Raw genomic sequence first — 25,454 nt, forward strand, 5'->3', positions numbered from 1 at the left:
ACTTCACATTCCTATGACTATTTTGTAACTATCAATTTGTACCTCTTAATCTTTTCCCCTTTTTCACTCACCACCCTGCTCCCTCAACTCTCATCCCATCTGGAACCATCAAAATGTTTTCTGTATTTATAAGTTTGTTTCTGTTTTATTTATTTTGTTCTTTAGATTCCACATATAAGTGAAATCATATGGTATTTTTCTTTCTCTGTCTGACTCACTTCACTCAGCACAATACCTTCTAGGTCCATCCATGTTGCAGAAGGCAAGATTTCATTCTTTTTTTTTTTATGGCTGAGTAATATTCCATTGTATACATGTACCACCTCTTCTGGCTGGCACATGGATATACAATGAAAGTAGACTCATATGGACAGGAGGCCTGTAGCACTCAGTCTACCTGTTGGGAAGGCAGTAGCATCAAGAGGACTATGGGAGACAAACTTGAGGAGAGGGTGAAGAAACAGGAAGAGTGGGCTACAGGAAGAGTGTAGTTGTCTGTATCAAGAGGGCTATAGGAAGGTTATTATATTAACATGCCAGGATTGTGAGATTGCCAAGGGACAGCACATTCTGGGTATGTGAGTTGAGTATATGTTTTCATACCTACACGCTGGCCCACTGTGCTGCAGTGAAAACTGCAGGAGAGCCCTTCATCCTACAGAGTCCCTCTAGTATCCTGTACTGAAAATGCTTAATATTATGCATACTTTAAAAGAGAAGTACTCATAGGAATTCTGTTCATTATTGCAGAGCTTATATTGAAGGCTGAATTGGGAGCTGAGTGATAATAAATTGATAACTGGCATATCTCTTTTGACCACTTGACTTCCATGTGTATCCTACTACACACATTTGGACTCCTTTAGAACAGAATGACTCTGTATCTCTACCTAATAAGATACATCTATTCTTAACAAGTGAGAACGTTCTCACTTCCCCAAAATGAGAAGACTCATGGTACCAACAGCCATTGTGTATTAATTATCCCAAATTCGGTCATGGTCCCACTGAATATTCAGTTACCTAAACACTAAATTGTAAAGTTAACCTGTAGTAACTTGTGTACCAAATTTTTTAAAATTGAAGAGAAGAAAATGATTATACAAATTAGCACATGCATGTAACAAAGTATAGAGAATATATTCATAACTACTAAAGTTCTTGTTTCTGTAATCGTTCATGAGTTGTAGTTGATATCTATGGCTTCTTTCTTATACTGCTCGTTTCATAATTCCCTTACCTCCAGCAATAAGGGTGGAATGATCTAAAAACATTCATTCCTGAAAGGTCTGAATCTTTAGTCATCCTAACTTTTTTTGGTTGCTGCAGTTTTCCATTAATCTTTGTTATTGGAAATACTAAGTGGTGCCTCAGAGAATCTCCTGGGTTCCATACATAGTCCACTTTGCCTCCATTGTATATAGCAATGTGATTTCCCCTTGGTAATCAGAGTCAACCGCCACCCTCCTTTTTTTTTAACCTGTTGGTTTGGTAGCATAAATAAAGAGCTCAAAATGGCCAGGTGGTAGTTTTGTCTTCCATATTAGTAGAACCATTGTTGTATCACCTGGTGGAACCAATAACCTTGTGGAGACTATCATCTCCAGCAGAGCTCAAAGTTGCCAAGATGCGAAACAAAAATTCTTAAGGTGGGTTAGTAGGTATGCTAGTGAGACTAGCCACTCCCACTTCCACCCATTGATTCCTGGACCTGTGTATTCTCGCTATGAGGAATACGGCATCATATAATGGTCTCTGATTCAAAATATACGCTGCATTCTCTAAGGCAGAACCCATTCTTTCAGGATGTTGTTTCCCAGTTGGTACTATAACTGAGTCTTCAATAAGCCATTCTGCCTTTCTGTTAAGCCAGACAATTCTGGATGATGGTGTATACAGTAAGACCAGTTGATTTAATGGGCATGAGCCCATTGATGTATTTCCTTTGCTGTGAAATGAGTTCTTTGATCAGAGACAGTACTATGTGGAGTGTCATGATGGTGGATAAGTCATTCTGTGAGTTCACAGAATGTGATGATGGTGGAAGCATTGTGGGCAAAGAAGGCAAATCCATATTTAGAATATTGTTTGTTCCAATGAGGGCAAATATCTTCTCCCTCCATGACGGAAGAAATCCAGTGTAATGAACCTAAGGTGGTGGGCTGTCTCCCTGGGGAGTATTGCTTTTGGGGGCATTTAATGTTGATCTCTGCTATTGGCAGATTAGGCACTAAGCTGTGTCGTTAACCAGATCATCTTTGGTAAGAGGAAGTTTGTATTTTTGAGCCCATGCATAGGCTCCATCCTTGTAACCATGGCCACTTTGTTCATGGGTCTTTTGTGGAAGCAATGGGATGGCTAGGAAAAGAGGCTACTTGACAGAGCATATCATTTTGTCCACATGATTATTAAGCGTCTCCTCTACAGTGAATGTCCTTTGATGGGTATTCACATGAAATACAAACATTTTAAAAGTTTATGCCCATTCTAAGAGAGTCACCATCTTCCAATTCTGTTCTTTTCAAGTCCCTGACCATCCAGCTAGACCATTAAAAACTGTTTATGAATGAGTCTAAATCTGTACTTCTGATCATCACTCATTTCATACATGTGGACGACAAATGTACTGCTCAGAATTCTGCCCAGGTTAAAAATCAAAGTGAACAAAACAACTCAAAAAATTAGAAGAGGGGAGGAAAAAAAATGGCGTAGATGATAGAAGCTCTGTTCATCCCTCTACAACGGCAAAAGGTAGAACAACGGGGCAAGGACGCGGGGCTGCCAGGTCTTGAGCCGCTGAGTGACACAAAGGCTGCAGCAGAGGCAGTTGCCTCTTAAAGGGGCCACGTCTGCGAGTGGATTTTCACGGTGACAGACCTGCTCGCTCTGAGCACCAGTGCCGATTCGGCTGCGCAGGGGTCACCAGGGACTTACAAGGAGACATTTTCCGAGTGAGGGCTGAGGTGAGACTCGCTCTGTACAGAAGTGCTGACAGTATCCATTGTTCCCTTTTGAGCCCTCCCTCCTCCCAATGCGTAGACACAGCGCTGCCATAGCTGTGATGTCATCAAACTGGATAACAGAGGTCGCTCCGCCCAAAGGATTCCCTGAAACCTCACCTCCCCCAACTCGCCGTCCCACCCAGGTTTAGCCTCATCCAGGTATAGCCTCAGTCAGTCAGATGTTCCTTGCTGAGCAGCATCTAGACTCACACTGGAGCCAGGTGGCCTCGGTTTCTGGTGTGGCCTTTTGAGGCAGCTCTAAGCATGACATCTGTGGTTCGCTTGCTGAATTTTAATAGGTGGCCCTGAAGGGGCAGAGTCTTGGGCTAAGTTTGGCCTGCAGCTGAACCCCTCTCAGGACTGTGCCACTAGACCCCTACTTCACAAATCCACACTAATAAGACCGGGAGACTTAGGAGCTTTGCTTTGTACATAGAAACAGACATGGAAGGGCAGCCAAAATGGGAAGACAAAGAAACAGAAACCATATGACAGAACAGAACAGAGATCCAGATATAATGGAGTCAAGTAATCTAACAGATGCAGAGTTCAAAACACTGGCTATAAAGATGCTCAATGGACTTTTGGGAAGTGTAGATAAATTCAGTGAGAACTTCAACAAAGAGATAAAAAACATAAAAATGGAAATGGAAATTATAAAAGGGAACCAGTCTGAAATGAAGAACACATTATCTGAGATGAGAAGTATATTAAATGGAATAAGCAAAGGAATAAACAAAGTGAATAAAGAAAAAGATCAAATGTCCTACCTAGAGGACAGGAAAGCCAAGGACATGCAATCAGAATGGCAAGAGATAAGATGTCAAAACTATAAAAATAATTTAAGGAACATATGGGACACTATTAAGGGTCCAAATATCAGGCTGATCAGTATAACTGAAGAAAATCAAGATGTTGAACAGCTGTTTGAAGAAATAATGATGGAAAACTTCCCTAACCTGGTGAAGGAAATAGACATAAAACCCCAGGAAGCTCAAAGAATTCCAAAAACCAGGGATCCAGAGAGGCCCACACCAAGATACATCATATTTAAAATGCCAAAGATTAAATAGAAAGAATATTAAAAGCAGCAAGAGAAAAACAAATAATTACATATTAGAGAACACCCATAAGACTGGCAGCTGATTTCTCAAAAGAAACTATGCAGGGCTTGGCAAAAAAATATTAGACCCAGGACCTACAGCCAAGAATAATTTATCTAGCAAAGCTATCATTTAGAGTTGAAGGACAGATAAAGAGCTTCCCAGGCAAAAATTAGCTAAAGGAATTTATCACCATCAAGCCAATATTACAGGAAATGTTGGAGGGACTTCTTTAAGAAGAAAAAACATGTATCAAAAACAGGAATAAAGAATGGTAACAACTAGATTCCTATCAATAAGTACCTTTAATGGAAAAGAATTAAGTGCGCCAACTAAAAGATAGAGTGGATGAATGGAAAGAAAAGACCCTTACATGTTTCCTATAAGAGACTCACTTCAGATTAAAAGACACACACAGACTAAAAGGATGGGAAAAGATATTGCTTTGACAGACCTAAAAGTTATTTAAGTCAGATAGAGAAAGATAAACACTATATGATTTCACTTATATGCGAATCTAAGGAACAAAAAGAACAAACTAATCAAAAACAGACTCACAAATATAATGGACAATTTGGCGTCAGTGGAGGGGGCTTTGGGGACCTGGGAGAATGGGATGAAGGGCTAAAGAAGTACAAATTAGAACCTGATGGATGGTCACAGGGATGGGGAACACAGCATAAAGAAAGCAGTTATCATTAATATGTTGGCTAGATGGAGGGTCAGGGGAGGGAGTGTGCAATTGAGGGGATCGTTTTATGAACTATATAGATGTCTAACCAATGTACTGTATACTTGAAACTAAAAAAAATAAGAAAGAAGTAGTAATGCATACCAAATATTTCAGTGGAGGAGTTTCTTAGAAAAGCAATAAAGGAAGATATAAAGGAAGATATTATCTATACAAAGGAGACATCTTTGAGATATAAAAAAAGGGTAGTAACTATTAATTTTTGTTATTGACTTACAAAGTTCTCATAAAAACATTGAAATCATTAAGACTTAGTAAAAATTGTATTAGAAAGGTATAAACATCTCAAAAGAAAATACAGAAAACAGATGTTAAAATTATGTTCCATTTTTATAGTAATTTTTAAAAATGTAAATTTAAGCACCTGTCTAATAGCCGATTATACTAATACATTTCAGAAGTCAGTTTTGGTAAGAATACTGTAACATTGTTTTTTCTCATATATTGCTGATGGAATTAAAAATTATTACAATTCTGAAAAGAAATTTGGCAATATATATGAGATCTTTTAAAATTGGTGGTTTTTCTTTATTTGACTTTAAGGGTCCACTTTAAGAAAATAATAATAGACCCAGAAAAAAGCTTTATGTATAAGGATACTCATTATAGTATTAATTTATAACAGAGATAACTAAATTTTCTTTTAGAAGTTTAAAGGAAATGTCTTTTGAGTATACTGAATTTCCACTGGAATTTGGTATTTATTTTACAATTAAAAATAGGAAGTTCATATTCTTTTGCAGAACTTAAGCCGACTTCTGTAGATCTAATATAAACTCAGTCTCTATGTATAACATTTGTAGTGGGTAAGAGCACTGGCTCAGGAGCGAGGCTGCCTGGGTACAAATTCTGACTCTACCAGTTCCATCTATGCCTCAGTGTCCTTATAAGTAAATGGAGAAAATATTGATGTCTATTTGATAGAATTGTTATGATAATTAAATGAGTAAATCTGAGTTAATAACTTAGAACATTCTTGGCACATTAATAAAATATCCATTACACAGATGTCTCATCATTGGAGTTTATAGTTGTATAGTGTTTTATACTTTATAAAATGCGTTTGTATATATAATCCTATTTGATCCTTTCAGCCAGCTCTTGAGTTAGGCAGGGCAGTTATTACATTTTATTTTGTGATAATTTATTATGAAATGATTTGCTCAAATCATACAGCTTTTATGACAGAGTAAGATAATCTAGGTTTCTAATCCCAAATTCAGTGTTTCTTTAATGATTTCATTTCAATAAAATTCAAAGTAGGACAATGTATAAATTTATTGATTCTTAAGTAAAGTTAAGTTTTAGCAAAATGCTTTAAGAATTAACATTTTTATTTGGTCTGGATTATTTTCTTGGACATTAATAGCCATGTCCTAGTCTTGATGCCGTGAAATCTTCAGGGAAAAACAAGAAATTATTATTAATGTTTCTACATTTCTTTAAAAAAATTTTTTTAGCGGCTACATCCTCATCTGCAGTTTCTGTACACTCCTCATCAGTTATTGTAGCTGTCGTAGAAGGGAGAGGGCTTGCCAGAGGTGAAATAGGAATGGCAAGTATTGATTTAAAAAGCCCACAAATTGTATTATCTCAGTTTGCAGACAACACAACATATGCAAAGGTAAGAATTTATAATCCTAGATAATGGTTGATCTAGTGGGCACTATGCAGATTTTCAAGTCAGTACTTCACTAATTAGTTTACTTTTTGGTAGAATACAGGTTATTCAGTATGTTACTATGTTAATCTGAATTAAGATAAAATTATTTTACAAATGATATTAATTTTTTTAGTATATATAGTTGTAAAAATTGTGCTTTGCTGTTACTTAAACATTCCAAATTACTGTTAATATTATTTTCTATAATTAATATCTTTAATAATTATTGGACTCATCCAAAGATAATATATGTAATAATGCTATCTTCAAAATGTTATTTCTACCAAACCGTATTTGAATTTGATTTTTGAGAGTTAAAGGAAACTGATCTCTTAGATCAGTCAGAAATTTAGTCTCTTCTTGCCTTTACTTCCTATTACTCAATAATTTGGGCCACTGGTCTCATGTCATGGGAATTTGTGTGACTTAACAAGTAGAGGTAGTCTACTCCTACTTTCTATATTCTAAAAAGTTATTTGACCCAATTATTATTATTAAAAAAAGATAGTATCTTATTTTATTTCTAGTGTTTTTTTATTCCTTTCTCTAAATCTCCTTTATAGTTCCCCAGTACATAGGCTTCCTTTTTCTACCTAATAATTAAAATTTTAATATACCTAACCACCTAAATGCACCTAAATACCTTTATCTCTTGAGTACTTTACATTTTTATGCAATTTAAAAAGAATAAGAAAAAATTTTTATGAAACAGAAATGTTAGTCAAACTGACTAAGAATTTTTGTGTCTAGAGTAGTTCCAAGAAATACATTGTGAAAAGCATTGTCATAAAGCAGATGTTTTTCATCTTTAATTTTTTTACTTTTGAACTAAGCTGTACCGGTATGGTCATATCGATTGTATCACCATAGTTAGACTATTGAATGTGTTTCATGGAGATGGAAAAAATACTGAATAGAAGAATTTATTTAAAAAAATATTTCAAGAATACATATTTGATAAATTCAAATTAATTTTTGTGGCTTAGAGATGTTACAAACTATTATGAGTAAAATATAGCCTATGTTTATGATAATATTTTATACTTACATATGCTATATGTTTAATATACAATCATTAGAAATACATTTTCATTGAAATATATGATTAGGACAGTTGTATTTTGCATCTCTATTAATTAATTTTAAATACTTCCCTCTCAGAAAAAATATGAAACATTTTTTTGTTTTAGAGAATCCTAAGCTTACATTTGAGCAATTGATTATTCAAATGATTTTAGGTGATCACTAAACTCCAAATTTTATCACCTTTGGAAATAATAATGTCAAATACTGCTTGTGTTGTGGGGAATTCAACCAAGTTGTTTACTCTGATCACAGAAAATTTCAAGGTAAGTGATTTTATTCTCATTAGTAACATTTGAGATCTTTTTAATTTATTTAAAATCCATTTTGTAATATTATTCTAAAGAACAATATTTTGAGTAACTTCATATTTAGTACTCTGTAGTACACACTAAATACAAGTTCTTATCTAAAGGACTATTAATATTTATACTGAAAATGACAGGGAATCCACTTATTTGATTTGGCACCCTTTATCTACTTTAAGAGGAAAAATGTTTTAGGTAATAAGGTTTCTTAAGTATATAGGAGGCACACCCTTAAGAGAAAGCATGGATTTCCTTAAGTATAGTTTCCTGGAAACTATACTTATTGTGCTGGCAGACTAATTGAAATTGAAGTTCTTGTTCTTCTAGAGGATAGCAGCTATCAGCAAGTACTTTTCCTTTAGAAATTTGATGTATATTACAGAATTGTTTCAGCCTCCCCTAGTATGTACTACCTCACTTTACCTTACTACTTTAGCCTCCATCTGTGGGACTGTGACACATAAGTGCTCTGGAACATTATGCAACCAGTGCACTTCCCCTCAGAAAGGGCCTTTCCACCATGTAGTTTATCTCTTACCTCTAGCAAATCTCCCTGCATTGTGAGATGGGGGCTGTTGTTTCTGAAAGAAGTAGGCAGCATCACAGTTGGAATAATTCCTGATAAGTTCAAATTATTTTCACAATATACCATATTTTGTGTGTTTTTAGACTTTAACACTTTTGGAACCAAACTAGATTTCGGGTCCGATGAGTTCTTTTTTGTTCTTAATATACAGTATCTGCATTCATGTAAGATTTGTAGTGGTGCTCTTAGAGATCTTATGTAGCTCAGCTCTCTTTGACTCATTGCCAGAAATGGTCCCTCTTGTAAATCTGTTGTCTATTAGACAAGATTCTTGATCTGTTGTTTCTTTCATTCATTATTTCTAACTTGTTTTCGTCACCCTTATTAATGTATAGTTCTCCAACTTCTGTTATTTTGTTCTGATTAAGCATTCTAAGTTTTTGGTTGTAAATAATAGAAATTCATCTTAAACTAGCTTAAGTAAAAAAGGAAATTTATTGGCTTATGTAAATGGAAAGTCAAATGGTTGGATAGATGCTATTCCTTCTCTCATCTCCACCTTCATCTTCGTTTCTACTGCCAGTGGATTATCTCGATGAGGCTTAAAGAAGGCAATTGCTGATTGTTCCAGGCTAAAGTCATGTCAGCTAACCCAACTCTGAGAAAAAAGAACTTCTTTCTTCTAATGTCCATATATAAATTCCAGGGAAGGATCCTAACTGGTTCTTTTTTGTTCATGTTCCCAGATGTTAGGCTAATCACTCTTTCTAGGGATAGAGACACTATAATTGATTAACTCCAGGACATGTGCTTTTCACTGTGGGTCACAGAATACTATAAATGACAGTCCTACCAGAACCATGTAGAATGTGGGATAGATGAATCCTCCAGAGGTAAAAACAATATATATTTACTACACTTGAGATGTAAGGCAATATAGGATAGGGCTTAAGAATAGAAGAGTTGGACTGTTTTTTTTGCAAATTCTGATTTTCAGTGACCTTATGCAAGTTAACTTCTTTGAGCTTCAATTTTTTTCATCAGTACAATAGGGACAATAATAGTATTTATCTCTTAGAGGACTGATATTTATAGAGGGCAATCATAAATAACCTCACCAATAAGGTTACATTTGGCCAAGCTCCTGAATAGAGTGAGATAGCAAGCCATGGAAGTATTTGGGGTAAAAGTATGACAAGCAGAAGGAAAAATCAATATTGCTGTTATTATTACCATACAATAAAATGACCTTCATTAAATTAGAAGCAGCATGAAATGGCAGGAACATGGAATTTGTAAGTCAAAACTTCTAAATTCAAGTTTCAACTTTGTCACATACTAACCGTGTGATATCAAAAGTGACTTGACTTTTCAGAATTATGCCATAGGATTATTGTGAAGATTAAATGACATAACGGTTAAAACAGTCTTAGCATATGACAAATTATGTTTATGATTTTTCTCAGTCTTACAGCTTTTTCAGTTTAGTGTTATTATATTACCTTACCTATTTTATTCAAAGTAGTTATACCTTTTACTCTACAACTTCATGTTTTTTTCTCTTTTTAAAAAATTTCATTATTTTTTCTTTATTTTAAGTCACCTCAGGTTTATATCACTTCATAGATTCGATAGGTGGAATTGATGTTTTCATCTTCCTCAGCTAGCACATTGTAAGGATCTACTCATTCTCAATTATGATACAGTATATCAGGCTGATTATAAAACCTGTGTGATATTGTTGGCTGTAGAATAAAATTACTAGAAGGCAGAGACTCTTATGTTTATTTTTTATTATCATTCCTAATATAGTCAGTTAAATTTCATGTGAGCATGTTCTAATAAGAGCTCCAGACTGTACTATATAGTTCACTTAACAAGACAGATAATTATTCTTTTTCTTGTAAATAACTTAGAAATGTTTTTATTAAATTCTGGAGAACATTAAAAAGTAAACTTTGTATAATATTTAAGGCACATGCTCATGTTCAGTTATGTGTTTAAGAAAGCAGTTTTGGTCCCTCTCACTCTCTGCCTCCGAGAGGAGATCACACTGTCTGTTGAGTGTTATTCCTTTTCTAATAAACTTCCTTTTTAACTCAAAAAAAAAAAAAAAAAGTTTTGGGCAAGTGCATTAAACTTAAAATTTATTTGGAAATTAAAATTTCTTTTCAGTATGTTAATTTCACTACTGTCCAAAGGAAATACTTCAATGAAACAAAAGGATTAGAATACATTGAACAGTTATGCGTAGCAGAATTCAGCACTGTCCTAATGGAGATTCAGTCCAAGTAAGTTATAACTTAAGGGAAGTAATATTTAGTGTGAGTTCCACAAGGACAAGATCTTTTGTCTGTTTTGTTCTCTGCTATATTCCTACCACCTAGAAAAGTGCCTGGCTCATAATACAAGTGAATAATTATTGAAATAGTAAAATAGTTAAAACTTATACACAGGGCATATCTAGCTAACTTAATTTATATAGAATTTCTCCAAATTAATCATAAATTATTTCTCTAATGATTGTTGCTTACTTTGGAGTGAAAAGCTCAAGTAGCTACAGTAAACTAGGAGTGTGAGGGCACAGAAGTGAAACAGTTAAAGCTTGTGTTCCTATTGCTTCATACCATTATTTCTAAAAGATTCAACATGAGACAGGGAATGATATTTTTGAAACAGATATCTCTTAGAATGTGCTAAATAGGTCACTTTCTTTGAGCCAAGTTGGCTCACTTGTTTACTCAGTTAATCACAATGACTACCCTCACCAAGATCATAATGTACTTTCCTGTTCTTCAGGACCTCCTGACTCCACTGTTAAACCTCAGACTCTTTAAGCATTATTTGAATACTTAGACTGGTACATCAAAAATTGACACAAATTACTATTGAATGTTGACTTTTAACACTTGATTTATTGGAAATCTAGTATCCTTTAAATGTCAGACTTCAGAAAATTTATGTTTTTAGAGGTACTTTATGTAGTATTTAAAAATTAGGAATAGTTGGTGTTCTTTTTCTCTTTGAACTTAAGCAGTGCTATGCTGCAAATATTTATAATTTTCCTAATATTAAGATAAAAATACATCTTTTATAGCAATAATTTTTTTATTCTAAAGATTTATAGTGATGTACCATTGGTCACCTTACAGGTATTACTGCCTTGCAGCTGTTGCAGCTTTATTAAAATACGTTGAATTTATTCAAAATTCAGTTTATGCACCAAAATCTCTGAAGATTTCATTCCAAGGTAGTGAAAAGACAGCCATGATAGATTCATCATCAGCCCAAAACCTTGAATTACTAATTAATAATCAAGACTGTAGGTAAGATCACCCATTTTTTTCTTACAAAATTTTATTGTCATATTTTTTATGAACAATTACTTTACATTTCTGTAAATGTTTAATGGAAAATGATTGAATAAATATTTTTAATCATCATATCATTGTTACTGAATTGCTCAGATATTTTATCAAAATCAGGTTATAAAAAGATATTTGTGGATATGACAGAAGCATCATGCCAGAGTGAGAGAACTCCTTTGTTTCTCCCCTTAAACTTGCAACAAATGGGACAACTACAGCTCAACAAAGGATCCCTTGCTGAACAAACATGCCTGAACAATCCATGCATTAGGACATCTGAAGGTGGGCATATTGGAACACATAGGGAGGCAGGAAGTGAGGAAAGATAGGGACAGCAGCTTCTGATGCAGTTTGGAGCTTACTGCAACTCTAGTGATAGCAGAAGCAGAGGAGAAATCAGGCTTCACACTATGTAGGGCCTGGTGCATAAGAGGGGCAGAAGCCATTTCTCTTTGAGAAAAGCATCTCCCTTACCCTTCCCCATTTTGATAGAGTCAGGTGGATATGGCTGGGAAGCTTAAAATAATACAGTGGTGCCAACTGCCATTACTGGAAGGGGGGTGAAGTCACAAGATTGAGACCTTGCCTCCCTGAGTCCAATTCCTAACAAAGCCTGGTAAAGAAAGCTGGGAAGCTTTAAACAACACAATAGGATGATAGCCGTTACTGGAAGGGAGTGGAGTCACAGGTTGGCGAGCTTACCTCCCCCTCCCACACTACCTGGCAGAACCTGGTAAAGAAACCTTAGACTCTCAAGCACCATAGCAAAAAGAAAGTACTCTACCTGTCAACTTGCTGAATTGTTGAGAGCAAAATAGATTCTAAATAAGAAAAGGTTTTTTACCGCAAATGCACAGGCAGAGAAACAATCCATCAAATACCATGAACAACCAAGGTAATTTGGGAACACAGAAAGAAAGTGAAATGTCTCTAGGAACGAAACTCATTCATGGAATACGATTATTTAAATTATAGAGAATTCAAGATTGCAGTTATGAAGAAACTCAGCGATGTATAAGAGAACACAGGCCATTTAATGAGCTCAGTAATAAAGTCAGTTAACAAAAGGAATACTTAACCAAAGAGATTAAAATTATTAAAAAAAAAAAAAAGAGCCAAACAAATTTTGGAGCTGAAGAACTCAATAAAGGAAATACACTAGAGAGCACTGAAAAAGGAGCAGACCAGATGGAAGAGAGAGAAATCTAGAAATCACCCAGGAGGAAGAAGAGAGAGAACTAAGAGTTAAAAAAAAAATTGAAATAACTTTATGAACTATCTGACTCCTTTAGAGAGAGGAACATAAGGATAAATAAGTATGCCAGAAGGTGAAGATAGAAAGGAACAGAAATAATTAATGAGAATTTCCCATGCCTATAGAAAAAACTGGACTGTACAATAGAGGAAGCTAACAATACCTACTTATGTCAATGCAAAAAGACCCCCAAGACACATTTTATTTAGACTCTCAAAAATTAATGACGGAGAAAGAATTATCAGAGCATTTGAGATCTTGCTTGCTGATATATGTCATCAGTTTGACTCAAATAAACTCATAAAAATTTAAGAAAAAAATTCTCAAAGTAGCCAGGGGAAAAAAAGACTGTAATCTACAAAGGAAACTCCATTAGATTATTATCAGATTTCTCAATAGAAACATAACACAGGAGAGGGTGAAAGGAAGTTTTCAGAATATTGGAAGAGGAACCATCAGCCAAGGATAATATATCCAGCAAAGTTATCCTTTAGATATGAAGGAGAAATAAAGTCTTTCCCAGACAGACAAAAGCCGAGAGAATTTACCACTGCAGGGCCTACATTACAAGAATTGTTGAAAGGAGCTCTTTTACTGGAAACAAAAGAATATAAAAGTTTGCGTAAGATGACTAATAGCAGAAAACTGCAAAACTACTTCAAAATAGGCTATTAAGCATTTAATTATAAAGGTTAAAGGGGGCAAGGGGAGCATTAAAAATAACTTTACTGCAATTTGGTAACAAATGCACAACATAAAAAGGGATAATTTGTGACAAAATCAAAAGGAGAGGAGGAAATTACTGAACAGGTACAGGTGAATGAAGATAAGAGGAAATCAGAAGAAAGACTATTGTATGTACAAAAGATTTTACACAAACCTAATGGTAACCACAAAACAAAAATTCAGAGTTGAGACATGAAACATAAAAACAGAGGAAATGGAGAAAATAATAGAAAATGACCAAACTAAAATAGAACTGCAAGGGAAAGGAAACAATGGAAATACAGAACAACCAGAAAACAAAAGATAAAATAGCTAGAGTAAGTCCTTATCTATCAATAATTACCTTAAATGTAAATGGATTGAATTCACCAGTCAAAAGACACAGAGTAATGGGATGGTTTAAAAACAAGACCTACAGAAGATTCATCTCAGCTCCAAAGATAAACATAGGTTCAAAAGAAGACGGTGGAAGATGATATTTCAAGCAAATGGCATCCAGAGAAAAGCAGGGGTAACAATACTTATATCAGACAAAATAGATTCAAGACAAAAAGTAATGAGACCAAGATGGACATTTTATGATAAAGGTGACAACTCATCAAGAAGACATAACACTTATCAATGCACCCAACTTGGGACCCACCAAAATATATGCACCCACCTTTGGACCACCAAAAATATATACGAAGCAATTACTAATAGATCTATAGGGAAAAACTTAACAAAAATACAATTGTAGTATGGAATCTGTATACCCCATTAACAGCAATAGATAGATCATCCAAACAGAAAGTCAGTAAGGAAATATCGGCCTTAAGTGACACATTAGAGTAAATGGATTTAATCAATATTTTTAGAACTTTCCATCCCAAAATGATGGAATATATATTCTTCTAAAGTGCACATGGAACATTCTCAAAGATAGACTGTATGTTGTGGCACAAAACTGGTCTCAATAAATTTAAGAAGATTGAAATTATATCATGCATATTTTCCAACCACAATGCTTTGAAATTGGGAATAACTGGCAAAAAGAAACAGGAAAAATGTTTAATCTACAAATATGTGTAGATTAAACAACATGATACTAAACAATAACTGGCTCAAAGAAATAAAAGAAGTGATCAAAAGATATATAGACACAATGAGAATGATAATACGACATCAAAATTTTGGGGATATAGCAAATCAATCGATGTGATATACCACATTAACAAGATACAAGATAAAATCAAATAATAGATGCAGAAAAAGTATTTGACAAGATACAACATCCACTTATGATTAAAAAAACACTCAATAAAATAAGTCTAAAAGGAGACTACCTCAACATAATAAAAGCCATATATGACAAACTCAGCTAATATACTCAGTGTTGAAAAATTGCAAGCTTTTCCTCTAAGATCAGGAACAAAACAAGGACAGTCACTCTCACTACTATTATTCAATGTAGTACTGGAAGTCCTAGTTAGAGCGTTTAGACAAAAATAAAAGGTATCCAAATTGGTAATGGAGTAAAACTGTCACTTTGCAGGTGATAATTTTCTAAAGACTCCACCAAAATAACTATTAAAGACAATAAATACATTAAAGGTGCATTTTTATATACTAACAATGAAACATCAGAAGGAGAAATGAAGAAAACAATCCCATTTACAGTTGCAACAAAAAGAATAAAATATCCAAAGTAAACTTTACAAAGGAGGTAAAGGAACTGTAAACAGAAAACTACTAGACATTGTTGAAAAGTGAAATTTTGATTTGTCACGAGATATATGAACCTTGAAAACATGCTAAGTGGAATAAGCCAGATGAAAGGAAAAATATGATTTCACTTATATAAGGTACCTAGAATAGATAAATTCATAGAAACAGAAAGTAGATTGGCGGTTACCAGATGCCAGGGGAATTGGGACATGATGAGTTAATATTTAATGGATTTAGAGTTTCTGGGATGATAGAAAGATTCTGGAAATGGAGAGTTGTGATAGTTACACAACATTTCAAGTGTACCTAATGACACTGAATTGTGCACTTAAAGTGGTTGAAATGGTAAATTTTATGTTTTACGTCAAAAAAAAAAAAAAAAAAAAAGAAGATACTGTTTGTACTCTTTTACCAACCTCTCCCTAAAGTTGGGAAAGGGTACAAACTTTGCACCTATAAGATGAATAAGATTTGAGGATCAAATGTATAACATGGTGACTATAGCCGATAACACTGTATTGTGTAATTGAAATTTACAGAGGAAGTAGAACTTAAATGTTCTATCATGCACACACAAATAAATATGTGAGGTGATGAATGTGTTAACTAGATGGGAGGAATGCTTTCACTTTTGTTTGTAAATGTCTGCATCAAAATGATGGGATCGTGGTGGTGGGTAGGGAGAGACAGAAGGGGACTGAGAGAGAGGGAGAGAGAGTTAATTGGATTTGGTTAAGGAATAAAAGGGGAGTAATTAAGAAGGGCTTTCTGAGGTGAGTTTTGAAATATAAGCCGAAGAAGCAGAAAAGCTGTTAAAATAGTGAAAAACATGAAGTTGTGAAAGCATGATTTTCAATATAACAATAAGGTATGTGCAAGGAAACTATAAGCTATTTAATATTACTGGTTGGTAAAGTGGAAGGTGGGAGTAAGTATACTTAGAGTAGTTAAGTCTCAGCTTTTAGTAATTAAATATAACTTCAGACATCAATGAAAAGGATAAACTTTAAATGATTATGAATTTTAGTATTAAGAGTACTGAAGGGAATGAAGAGTACTTTAGACAACTGAAACCTTAAAGCTCTCAGTGCTAGTTTAGTCATAGCTGTTTAAATATCTCTGTCACTTCATGTGCATTCTTACCTTGGCTTCACATTCTATTATGTGAAATCTCCAGACATTATTTGCTATTGGAAATTGAGAAATCTAGACTATCTAATTTTGTTTATTATTCACTTTAATCATTACGGACAGTTTAGATCTATCTTGGTACTGTTGTTACTGCTTTTAATAAAGGCAAAAGTACTGTATATACTAACTTTTAGTTACCCATCAATATAGTGGCCTTGACACCTTCTTTGCAGTTCCACTGTATAATAGTGGTTTAAAATTATAGCCTTTTTAGGAATTTATAGTTAATTATTGCTATTATTCCTTTTCAGCTAAGCAAAGTAATATTTTGTTTCTATTGCTAGGTATAAAGGGTTAAAATAACCTTATCTGGAAAAATTATTCCGTCATTGACTTTCTATGTTATAATAACAGAGCAACATAGAAGTTAATGGCCAAGCCTGATAATTATTACAAAATATTTTATACTCAGTTTTACTTTGTCACATTTTATAGTTCATCATTATTTATCATTATCATTGTCAAACATTGCTTGAGTTTCCGCTATAAATTAAGTGATAGGATATCTGACCTTTAGGAGGTCGTATTATAGTTGAAAAGGAGAAACTGAGAAGTTTTCACAGATTTAATATCAGATTAAAAGATGAATATTCTACCCACTGAACTGAGTAGCTCTAATGCTTCTATAGACTTGTTACCTGTCAGTTCTTTTTTTCACCCATTGATTTCTACAGCAAATGGCAGGTTTGGGTGTACTCTTCACTTCCATTGTTCCTGCAGAAGCCAAGTTCTCAAAAAATTTAATTTTTTTTTTTTTTTTTTTTTTTTTGCCTATGATAAGTGACAAGCCCTAGCCAGGACTTAATTTGAGTAGTTCTCTAAAAATTTATTTCAATTGATATACCAACACTCTGGAACTCTGATAACTAAAATTTAAGAGTCATTCTTATTTCCTCTCTCTTCTCAATCTAGATTCAATTATCAGAAAATTCTCTTGACTCAACCTACAGAGTACACACCAATTCTGGATTACTTTTTACCATTTCTAAGGCTATAACCCTAATGCATACCTTCATTATTTTAGCCTGGACTACTATAGTAGCCCCTAATTTATCTCTCTGCCTTCTTCTTACTCCTACAATTAGTCTATTTTGGACCTAATGGCTAAAGTGTGATCCTTTTAAACCAGAAATCAGATCTTGCAACTCTCGTTTAAAACCTTCCAGTGGCTCCCGTTACATTTAGAATAGAATCCAGACTTTTTACCACAGCGTATAGGGACTTCTGTGTCCTGACCTCTACTTCTTCATTCATCTCCCTCCATTCATACCCTTACTTGCAAAGTTCTACCAATCTTGATCTTTGTTTCTGGAGCCAGAGTTCCTGGGCTTAAATTGCTGTTCTGCTACCTTTGGAAACCTTGGGTGAATTACTGTGTTCAATATATATTAGCTATTCTCACCATCAACATCTTTGCATGGGTCTTAACTGATCGTTCTTCCTCAACCAAGCTAAATGAAGCAACCCACTTGGTCATTCTTTGTACATCCCTGTTTGTCTGTCTGTTTTTTTAAATAGTTTCGTACCTAAAATTATTTTCTTTCTTTCACTTGTAATTCTCTAACTTCTTAAATTAGAACAAAGCGATTATATTAAATATTCATTTTTATCAACGTAAAAGTTCTTCTCTCAAGGATAAATTGTTATTTATTATTTTACTTTCATATATATATATATATTTCTTTTTCTTCCCCTCTTTAATTCCCCTGCCCCCAACTTCCACCCATGACTTATGGATATTGCCATTTCCCCTTAAGAACTGGATCTCTGAAAGTGGGGCATCTTCTCCCACATGCTTGCAGCGTGCACCTGGGGCCTGGTGCCCCGGGCGCACTTGGGGAGCCTGGCATACCTGGGGCCTGGTGCACCCAGGAACAGTCCGTGGCTCCACCTGGGGCATGAACCCAAGACCTTCTGCATGTAAAGCAGACGTGCTAACCACTACACTATGGAGCCAACCTGCTTTCATATTTTTCTAACACAGGAAAAATTTTTATATCTGTATTATATCAATTATTATTGATCTCTTGCTATTACTGATGGAATGCCATGGACTAGAACATTTTATATTAGTCTGAATCTTGTACATGACCTATGAAAAAAATTGTTAAATATAAGAAAATACTGTTGATACTTGTTAATCAAAGTGTCGTTCTTTGACTGACAGCATACTTGGATGCTTACTCAAAATGTAGATTCTCAGGCCTTGTCCTAGGCTTACTGAATCAGAATACTCCCATTATTTGTGTGCACATTAAAGTTTGAGAATCACTACTGTAGATTATAGTATTATTTAACTATGAAGTAAATGGCAATTTCCTTGAATTTTTCCTTTGTATATTTGGTGAAATTGTTTTGACTTGTGTTTTTTAAGGAATAATCACACTCTCTTTGGTATTCTAAATTATACTAAGACTCCTGGAGGGAGCAGAAGACTTCGTTCTAATATATTAGAACCTCTAGTTGATATTGAAACTATTAACATGAGATTAGATTGTGTTCAAGAACTACTTCAAGATGAGGAACTCTTTTTTGGACTTCAGTCAGGTAAATGAGTATCATCTAATTTAATAAATATAGACTATTAGAAAAAAATGCATCGTCGTCTTATAAGTCAGATTAAGGCCCACCCTAATGACTTTATCTTAACTTGATTATATCTGCAAAGATCCAGTTTCCAAATAAGGTCACATTTACAGGCCCTGGGGTTTAGGACTTCAAAATACCTTACTGGAGGATGCAATCCAACCCATAACATGAGGTAAGAGAATTGCCCTTGGCACCTGGCTATTTGTTCACTGGCATGGCAGTGCAATTTTCTTCTTAAGCCTATAGGTGGAAAGACAATTTATATGCATTGTTCCTAGTCCAGCTACTGGTTTCTAGCAGGTTCGTTTGCTTTCCATACCCCCATTCTCCTTCCACCTCTCCTGGTGTTCCAGTAGTGGAGACTGAAGTAGCATATGAAAATCGAGAAGGCATTTACAGCCTGAACAGTTTTTCCTGAGTCCAATTCCAAATACCTTTTAATTAGTATAATTCCTTCAAAATTCTGACATTATATTAACTGTGACTTTGCATTTTCAGTGTTGAATACAGGCACTTTTTTTTGTATATTCCAGTATATTTTGTGAGACTTTGTAAAAGGTAAAAGGGGGCCATTTTTAACTGGTAACCCTTTTCTTGTTGTTCACAGCAACATTTTGTTGGCCTACCTTTACCTGGCATTCTGTATAATACATAAATGCCAGGAATAGAAAAAGTCATTTAATCATGTAATGTTAATCAAGCCCAACCATTTCTATGTTTTCTGTATTTTGACAGTTTATAATTTATCTTAGCATTAAAAAGTAGAGGAGCAGAAATACAACAGTTTTTATAGTTTATTAAAATGAGAATCCAAACCTCATTTAAAAAAAAACTCAGTACCTACTTTATTGTAGGCAATTTGTAGGTATTAGGGATAAAAAGATGAGAAAGATTAAGCTATACGTTTATGTCCTCAATGAACTTACATTTATGTTAGAGAAACATAACTCAGTATGCCATAGTGTGGTAAATGTGTCAGTAATTGAGTATTTATGGGAACACAGAGGAGGGAAGTGGGATAAGGATAGAATTCAGGTAGAAGTCACAGATAATATTTCAGTTCTGTCTTAAGGGAATGAGTAGGATTTTGACAACAGGAGAATCCTAGAAATGATATTCAAGAAAAAGGGAATATACCTATGCAAAGTATGTTGATGCACATAGGGAAAATATTTTTTAGATGTGGTAGGGATAAAGATCAGGTATAAGTGCCATCAGCTATGATGTTGAAGAGTCATTCCTTTTTAGGGTACACTTGTTTTTCTGGGAACTTGGGAAACCTAGAGTTACCATAAACTTCTGCAGTTACACTTATGTTGATATAAAAGAGCTTGCTGCATTTAAGGCATGAACAATGGTTATTTATGACTTAAAACTTTAGAGAATGGCAGGAAATGAGCATTGGGGCTAGCTTATGAAGAGCTTTTATATAATGCTAAGAAATTTGAATTTTATCCTGCAAGAAATAGGGAGATGACAGTTCTAAACCATGAGAGTAATATGATCAAATCCTTATTTTTGAAACATTCTGGTTGTTAGATTTGAGGAAGGAAGAAGGAAGAGACTGAAAAAGAGAAAGACTGAAGTGAAGACTTTAAGAGAGTCTGACATTATAATCACATGTAAAATGTCATAATAGTATTATGTCATATGGAACAGTATAACAGTAGTATACTCAGCCTCCTTACTCTAATTGTTAAAACAGTTTTAAGAAAATTTACTGTAGTAGCTGCAGATTAGAAAAGGACACAATTTTAGAAGTAGGCAAACTGAAAGCTATCAGAAGATACTTAGCAGTTTCAATAGGAAGCAAGTGACATGAAAAATTTTTGAGGGTAATAGGTCAGACCACTTTATGTAGAGTATCATTAAGTCTACATAAAAACTTTCGAGGTCATGTGTTACAGTAATAATAACCATGAGTCATTAAGAAATAGTTACTGTAGTTTACTGTATTTTAAGAATGGGGAAAAGAGTGCACTCTTAAAAAGACCTGCATGTTAAATGGTTAAAGTTAAAAAACAAACAAACAAAACAAAAACAAAAAACAAAACCTGGGAATATTTAAAAGGGATAGGTTATAATTATTTATAAATTTACTTTAATAGAATACCTTAAACTGGAAATGAGTTAGGAAGAGTAAAATAACAGCTCTGCTATGTGCAAGGTACTTTACACATATTATCTCACCTAATCCTCAACAATCCTAGGAGGTAGATGTCATTGTCCACATTTAAAAGATGAGGACATCTAAAGTTCAGAGAACTTACATAACTTCTAAGAGGTTACATGGTAGTGGTTGAACTATACTTTTAACCTAATTTTTTAAGCATCAGGAATGAAAGTCAGAGATCAAAAATGTGGGAAGAAAATTATGACAAGCAACATCTAAAAGCCAGAGAAGTAGTTTCAAGAAGGAAGGAGTAATCAACAGTGTCAAATTTTGAAGACAGATTGTGAATAATCAAAAGTAAAAAAAAAAAAAAATTAGGATTTATTGCTTTATTCCTGGCACATGTTAGATAGATAAAGAATTAAAGCAAGTAATATTTACAGGTAGAAGTGTTCTATTTTATTATTTGAGGATATTTTACATAATCTGTGTTTTTAAACTGTAACAGAGTTTTATTTATTTTATTTTTTATTGTAACAAATTTTTAAATATTCATATTTTTTGTTTCAGTTCTATCAAGATTTCTTGATACAGAGCAGCTTCTTTCTGTTTTAATCCAAATTCCAAAGCAAGACACGGTATGTTTATATATAGATTATATGTTATATTATTATACATTGTGATATAACTTGTCTTAATGTGATGTAACAATTGAAAAATATAAAAATGTTTTGGTAAACCACTTCATTATTATTTAATATCTAGATTTTTAGTGCCATCTTAAAGCAAAATTTTCCCCCAGTGTATTATCTTTTATGTTATAGTAAAATTAAAATTTTCTTTCTTGAGGAATTGGTGTATTTTTATTAACCAAATATTTACTTAAAGAGTTTATATATAATTTTCAAAAAAACTTAGATTATAATTTACTTAATAAATAACTAGATAAAAATTATGTTAGATCCAAAGATTATAGGTGCTTCTTAAAAGTGATCTTTATGTGAAGTTTGATTAGTCTTCAAATATGCTTAACCTTTAAGAATGAAACATCATCTTTGGGTATTTTTTTATTTAAATATTTAGTGCTTGTAGGCACATCTTTCAAAGAAAGTAATAGATGCTTTTCATTCTCCTGTTTAGGATGAATTGAAAAATATTTAATGAAATCATATATAATTTTGCTCATATGCTTAGAAAGGAAAGAAGTCCTTGTACATCAGTAAATTTGATTTAAGATTGGATTACTTTGGAAATCCATTGCAGGCTAATCTATGTTTGGGAAGTCTTTCCATATTGTAGTAATAACACTCTTAAGGTTCATTTAAAATATAAACATCATTAGATAGAAAAGTTTTGTCTGTTGGAAGTTTTTTTTTTAATTATTGAAACACCTTATAATTCAATATGTACAAATGGGAGGTAACCTAAAACAACTGATGTCTGGAACAAAATTAGTTGGTTTCATAAAATGAATTTGGAAGTATTTCCTCATCTTCAGTTTTCTGGTAGAGATTATAAAGATCTGGTACTATTTCTTATATAATGAAGAGAATTCACAAATAAAGTCATATGACCTGGAATTTTCTTTGTGGGAAGGTTTTTGACTATAAGTTCCACTTCTTAAATTGTTATGATGCCATTCTTCTGAATGAGCTTTGACAGATTGCGCCTTTCAAAAAATTTGCCATTTCACCTAACCTGTCAAATTTATTGGCATGACATTATTCATAATAATTTCCTTATTATCCTTTTTATATCCGTAAAGTTTGCAGTGATGTACTTCTCTCATTCTTAATGTTGGTAACTTGAATATTCTCTTTTTTTTTTCTTAGTCTAGCTAGTGGTTATCAATTTTATTGGTCTTCTCAAGAAACCAGCTTTTGCTTTCACTGATTTCCCTCTTTTTTCCTATTCTCCATTTAATTGTCAGTTTTATTTCCTTCTGCTTATTCTGTGCTTAGTTTGCTTTTTTTTTTTTTTTTTAGAGTTACTGCGGTAGAAGCTGAGGTAATTAATTTGACTTTTTTCTTTTCTAATATAGACATTTAGTACTATAAATTTCCCTCCAAGTAATGCTTTTGCTATATTTCACAATATTTGATGTTGCATTTTTTTAATTCAAAAAAGTTAAAGATACTTGCTAATTTCCTTTTTGATTTCTTTAACATATTAGTTATTTAGAATTGTGTTATTAGTTTCCAGTATTTGAGAACTTTCAAGGTATCTTTCTATTATTAATTTCTAATTTAATTCCATAGTGGTCAGAGAAATATATTGTATAATATGGATCCTTTTAACTTTATTGACACTTGTTTTTATGGTCCAGAATATGATCTGTCTCGGTAAATGTTCCATATGTACTTGAAAACAATGTGTATTTTGCTGTTGTTAGATATAGTATTTTATAAATGTCAGTTCAAGTTGATCAATAGTGTTCTTTGAGTCTTCTGTATCCTTATTGGTTTTTTGGTCTATTTGTTCTATCAGTTACTGAGAGAGGTGTGTTGATATCTTCAGCTATAATTGTAGATTTATCCATTTTTCCTCGAAGTCCTATCAGTTTTTGTCAAAGTTTCGTTATTGGGTATATAAACATATAAGATTGCTATGTGCTCTTGATGAATCGACCCCTTTATTTTTATAAAACGACTCTCTTTTTCCCTAGTAATATTTTTTCTCCGAAATCTATTGTGTGATAATATTAATATAGCCACTCCAGCTTTCTTTTGATATGTGTTAGCATGGTCTGTCTTTACCATTCTTATGCTTTTAATTTATTTGAGTCTTTTATATTTAATGTGGATTTCTACAGTCAACACATATTTGGGTCTTGCTGTTTTGTGTATAATCGGAGAATATCTTACCTTTAATTGGGATATTTATTCCAGTTACACTTAATATTATTGATACTTTTCCATTGAAATTTGCCATTATGGTCCTTTTTTTTCATTTATCTCATCTATTTGCTCCTTTTCTTTTTTTCTGCCTTCTTTTGTATTAATTATTTTGTTTATGATTTCATTTTATGTCCATTGATTTATTAGATAGGATTCATTGTTTTGTTATTTTAATGGTTGCTTTAGGGTTTATAGAATACATCTTTAGCCAAATTCAGTCCACCTTCAAATGATATATCACTTCACATAATAGTATAAGAACCTTACAATAATGGCAACAAAAGAAAAAATAAACTAGTGGGACTACACCAAACTAAAAAGCTTCTGCACAGAAAAAGAAATAATCAACAAAAAGAAAAGTCAACTACAGAATTGGAGGAAATATTTGCAAATCATATATCTGATATGGAGTTAATATTCAAAATATATGAAGGATCATACAACTCAACAGCAAAAATCAATCAGATTAACAAATTGTCAGAGAAACTGAATAGATATTTTTCCAAAGAAGACATACAGGTACTTGTAAAGACATTCAGCATCAGTAATCATCAGGGACATGCAAATCAAAACCACAGTGAGATAGCACCTCACACCTGTTAGTATGGTTCTTCTCTACCAAAAAGGCAAACGATGGCAAGTGTTGGCAAGAATGAGAGAAAAGGGAACCCTTGTGAATTGTTGGTAGAAATGTAAATTGGTGCAGTCACTGTAGAAAACAGTGTGGAGATGCCTCCAAAAATTAAAAATAGAACTACTGTATGATCCAACAATCCCACTTATGGGTATATATCCAATTTAATGTAAACAGAATTGCGAAGAGAGATCTGTATTCCTATGTTCATTGCAGCATTATTTACAATAGCCAAGATATGGAAACAACTGAAGTGTTTGAAAGTGGATGAATAGATAAAGATGTGGAAAAATATATACATGAATATTTTGCAGCCATGAGAAAGACGGAAATCTGCCATTTACAATAATGTGGATTGACCTTGAGGGTATTATACCAAATGAAATAAGCCAGAAGAAGAAGACAAATACTGCATGGTATCATTTATATGTGAAATCTAAAAAAAAAAAACAAAAAACAAAAAAACAAAAAACAACAACAACAAAAAAAACCAGTACAAACTCATAGAAACAGAGTGGAAAAGTGGTTGCTAAGGGAT

General features: G+C 33.4%; 1 protein-coding gene across 1 annotated transcript in view; it reads left to right on the forward strand.

The window, feature by feature from the left end:
• MSH4 (mutS homolog 4) overlaps positions 1-25,454 on the forward strand; it is a 70,440-nt gene that overhangs the window by 7,935 nt on the left and 37,051 nt on the right. The window contains exons 3-8 of the mRNA XM_039838614.1: positions 6,317-6,480; positions 7,758-7,868; positions 10,612-10,727; positions 11,589-11,762; positions 19,058-19,230; positions 21,956-22,023. Coding sequence (XP_039694548.1) covers positions 6,317-6,480; positions 7,758-7,868; positions 10,612-10,727; positions 11,589-11,762; positions 19,058-19,230; positions 21,956-22,023 — 806 coding nt within the window. The remainder of the gene's footprint in view (positions 1-6,316; positions 6,481-7,757; positions 7,869-10,611; positions 10,728-11,588; positions 11,763-19,057; positions 19,231-21,955; positions 22,024-25,454) is intronic.

This window comes from Pteropus medius, unplaced genomic scaffold, assembly GCF_902729225.1.
Source record: "Pteropus medius unplaced genomic scaffold, Ma_sr-lr_union100, whole genome shotgun sequence".
NCBI lineage: Eukaryota > Metazoa > Chordata > Mammalia > Chiroptera > Pteropodidae > Pteropus > Pteropus medius.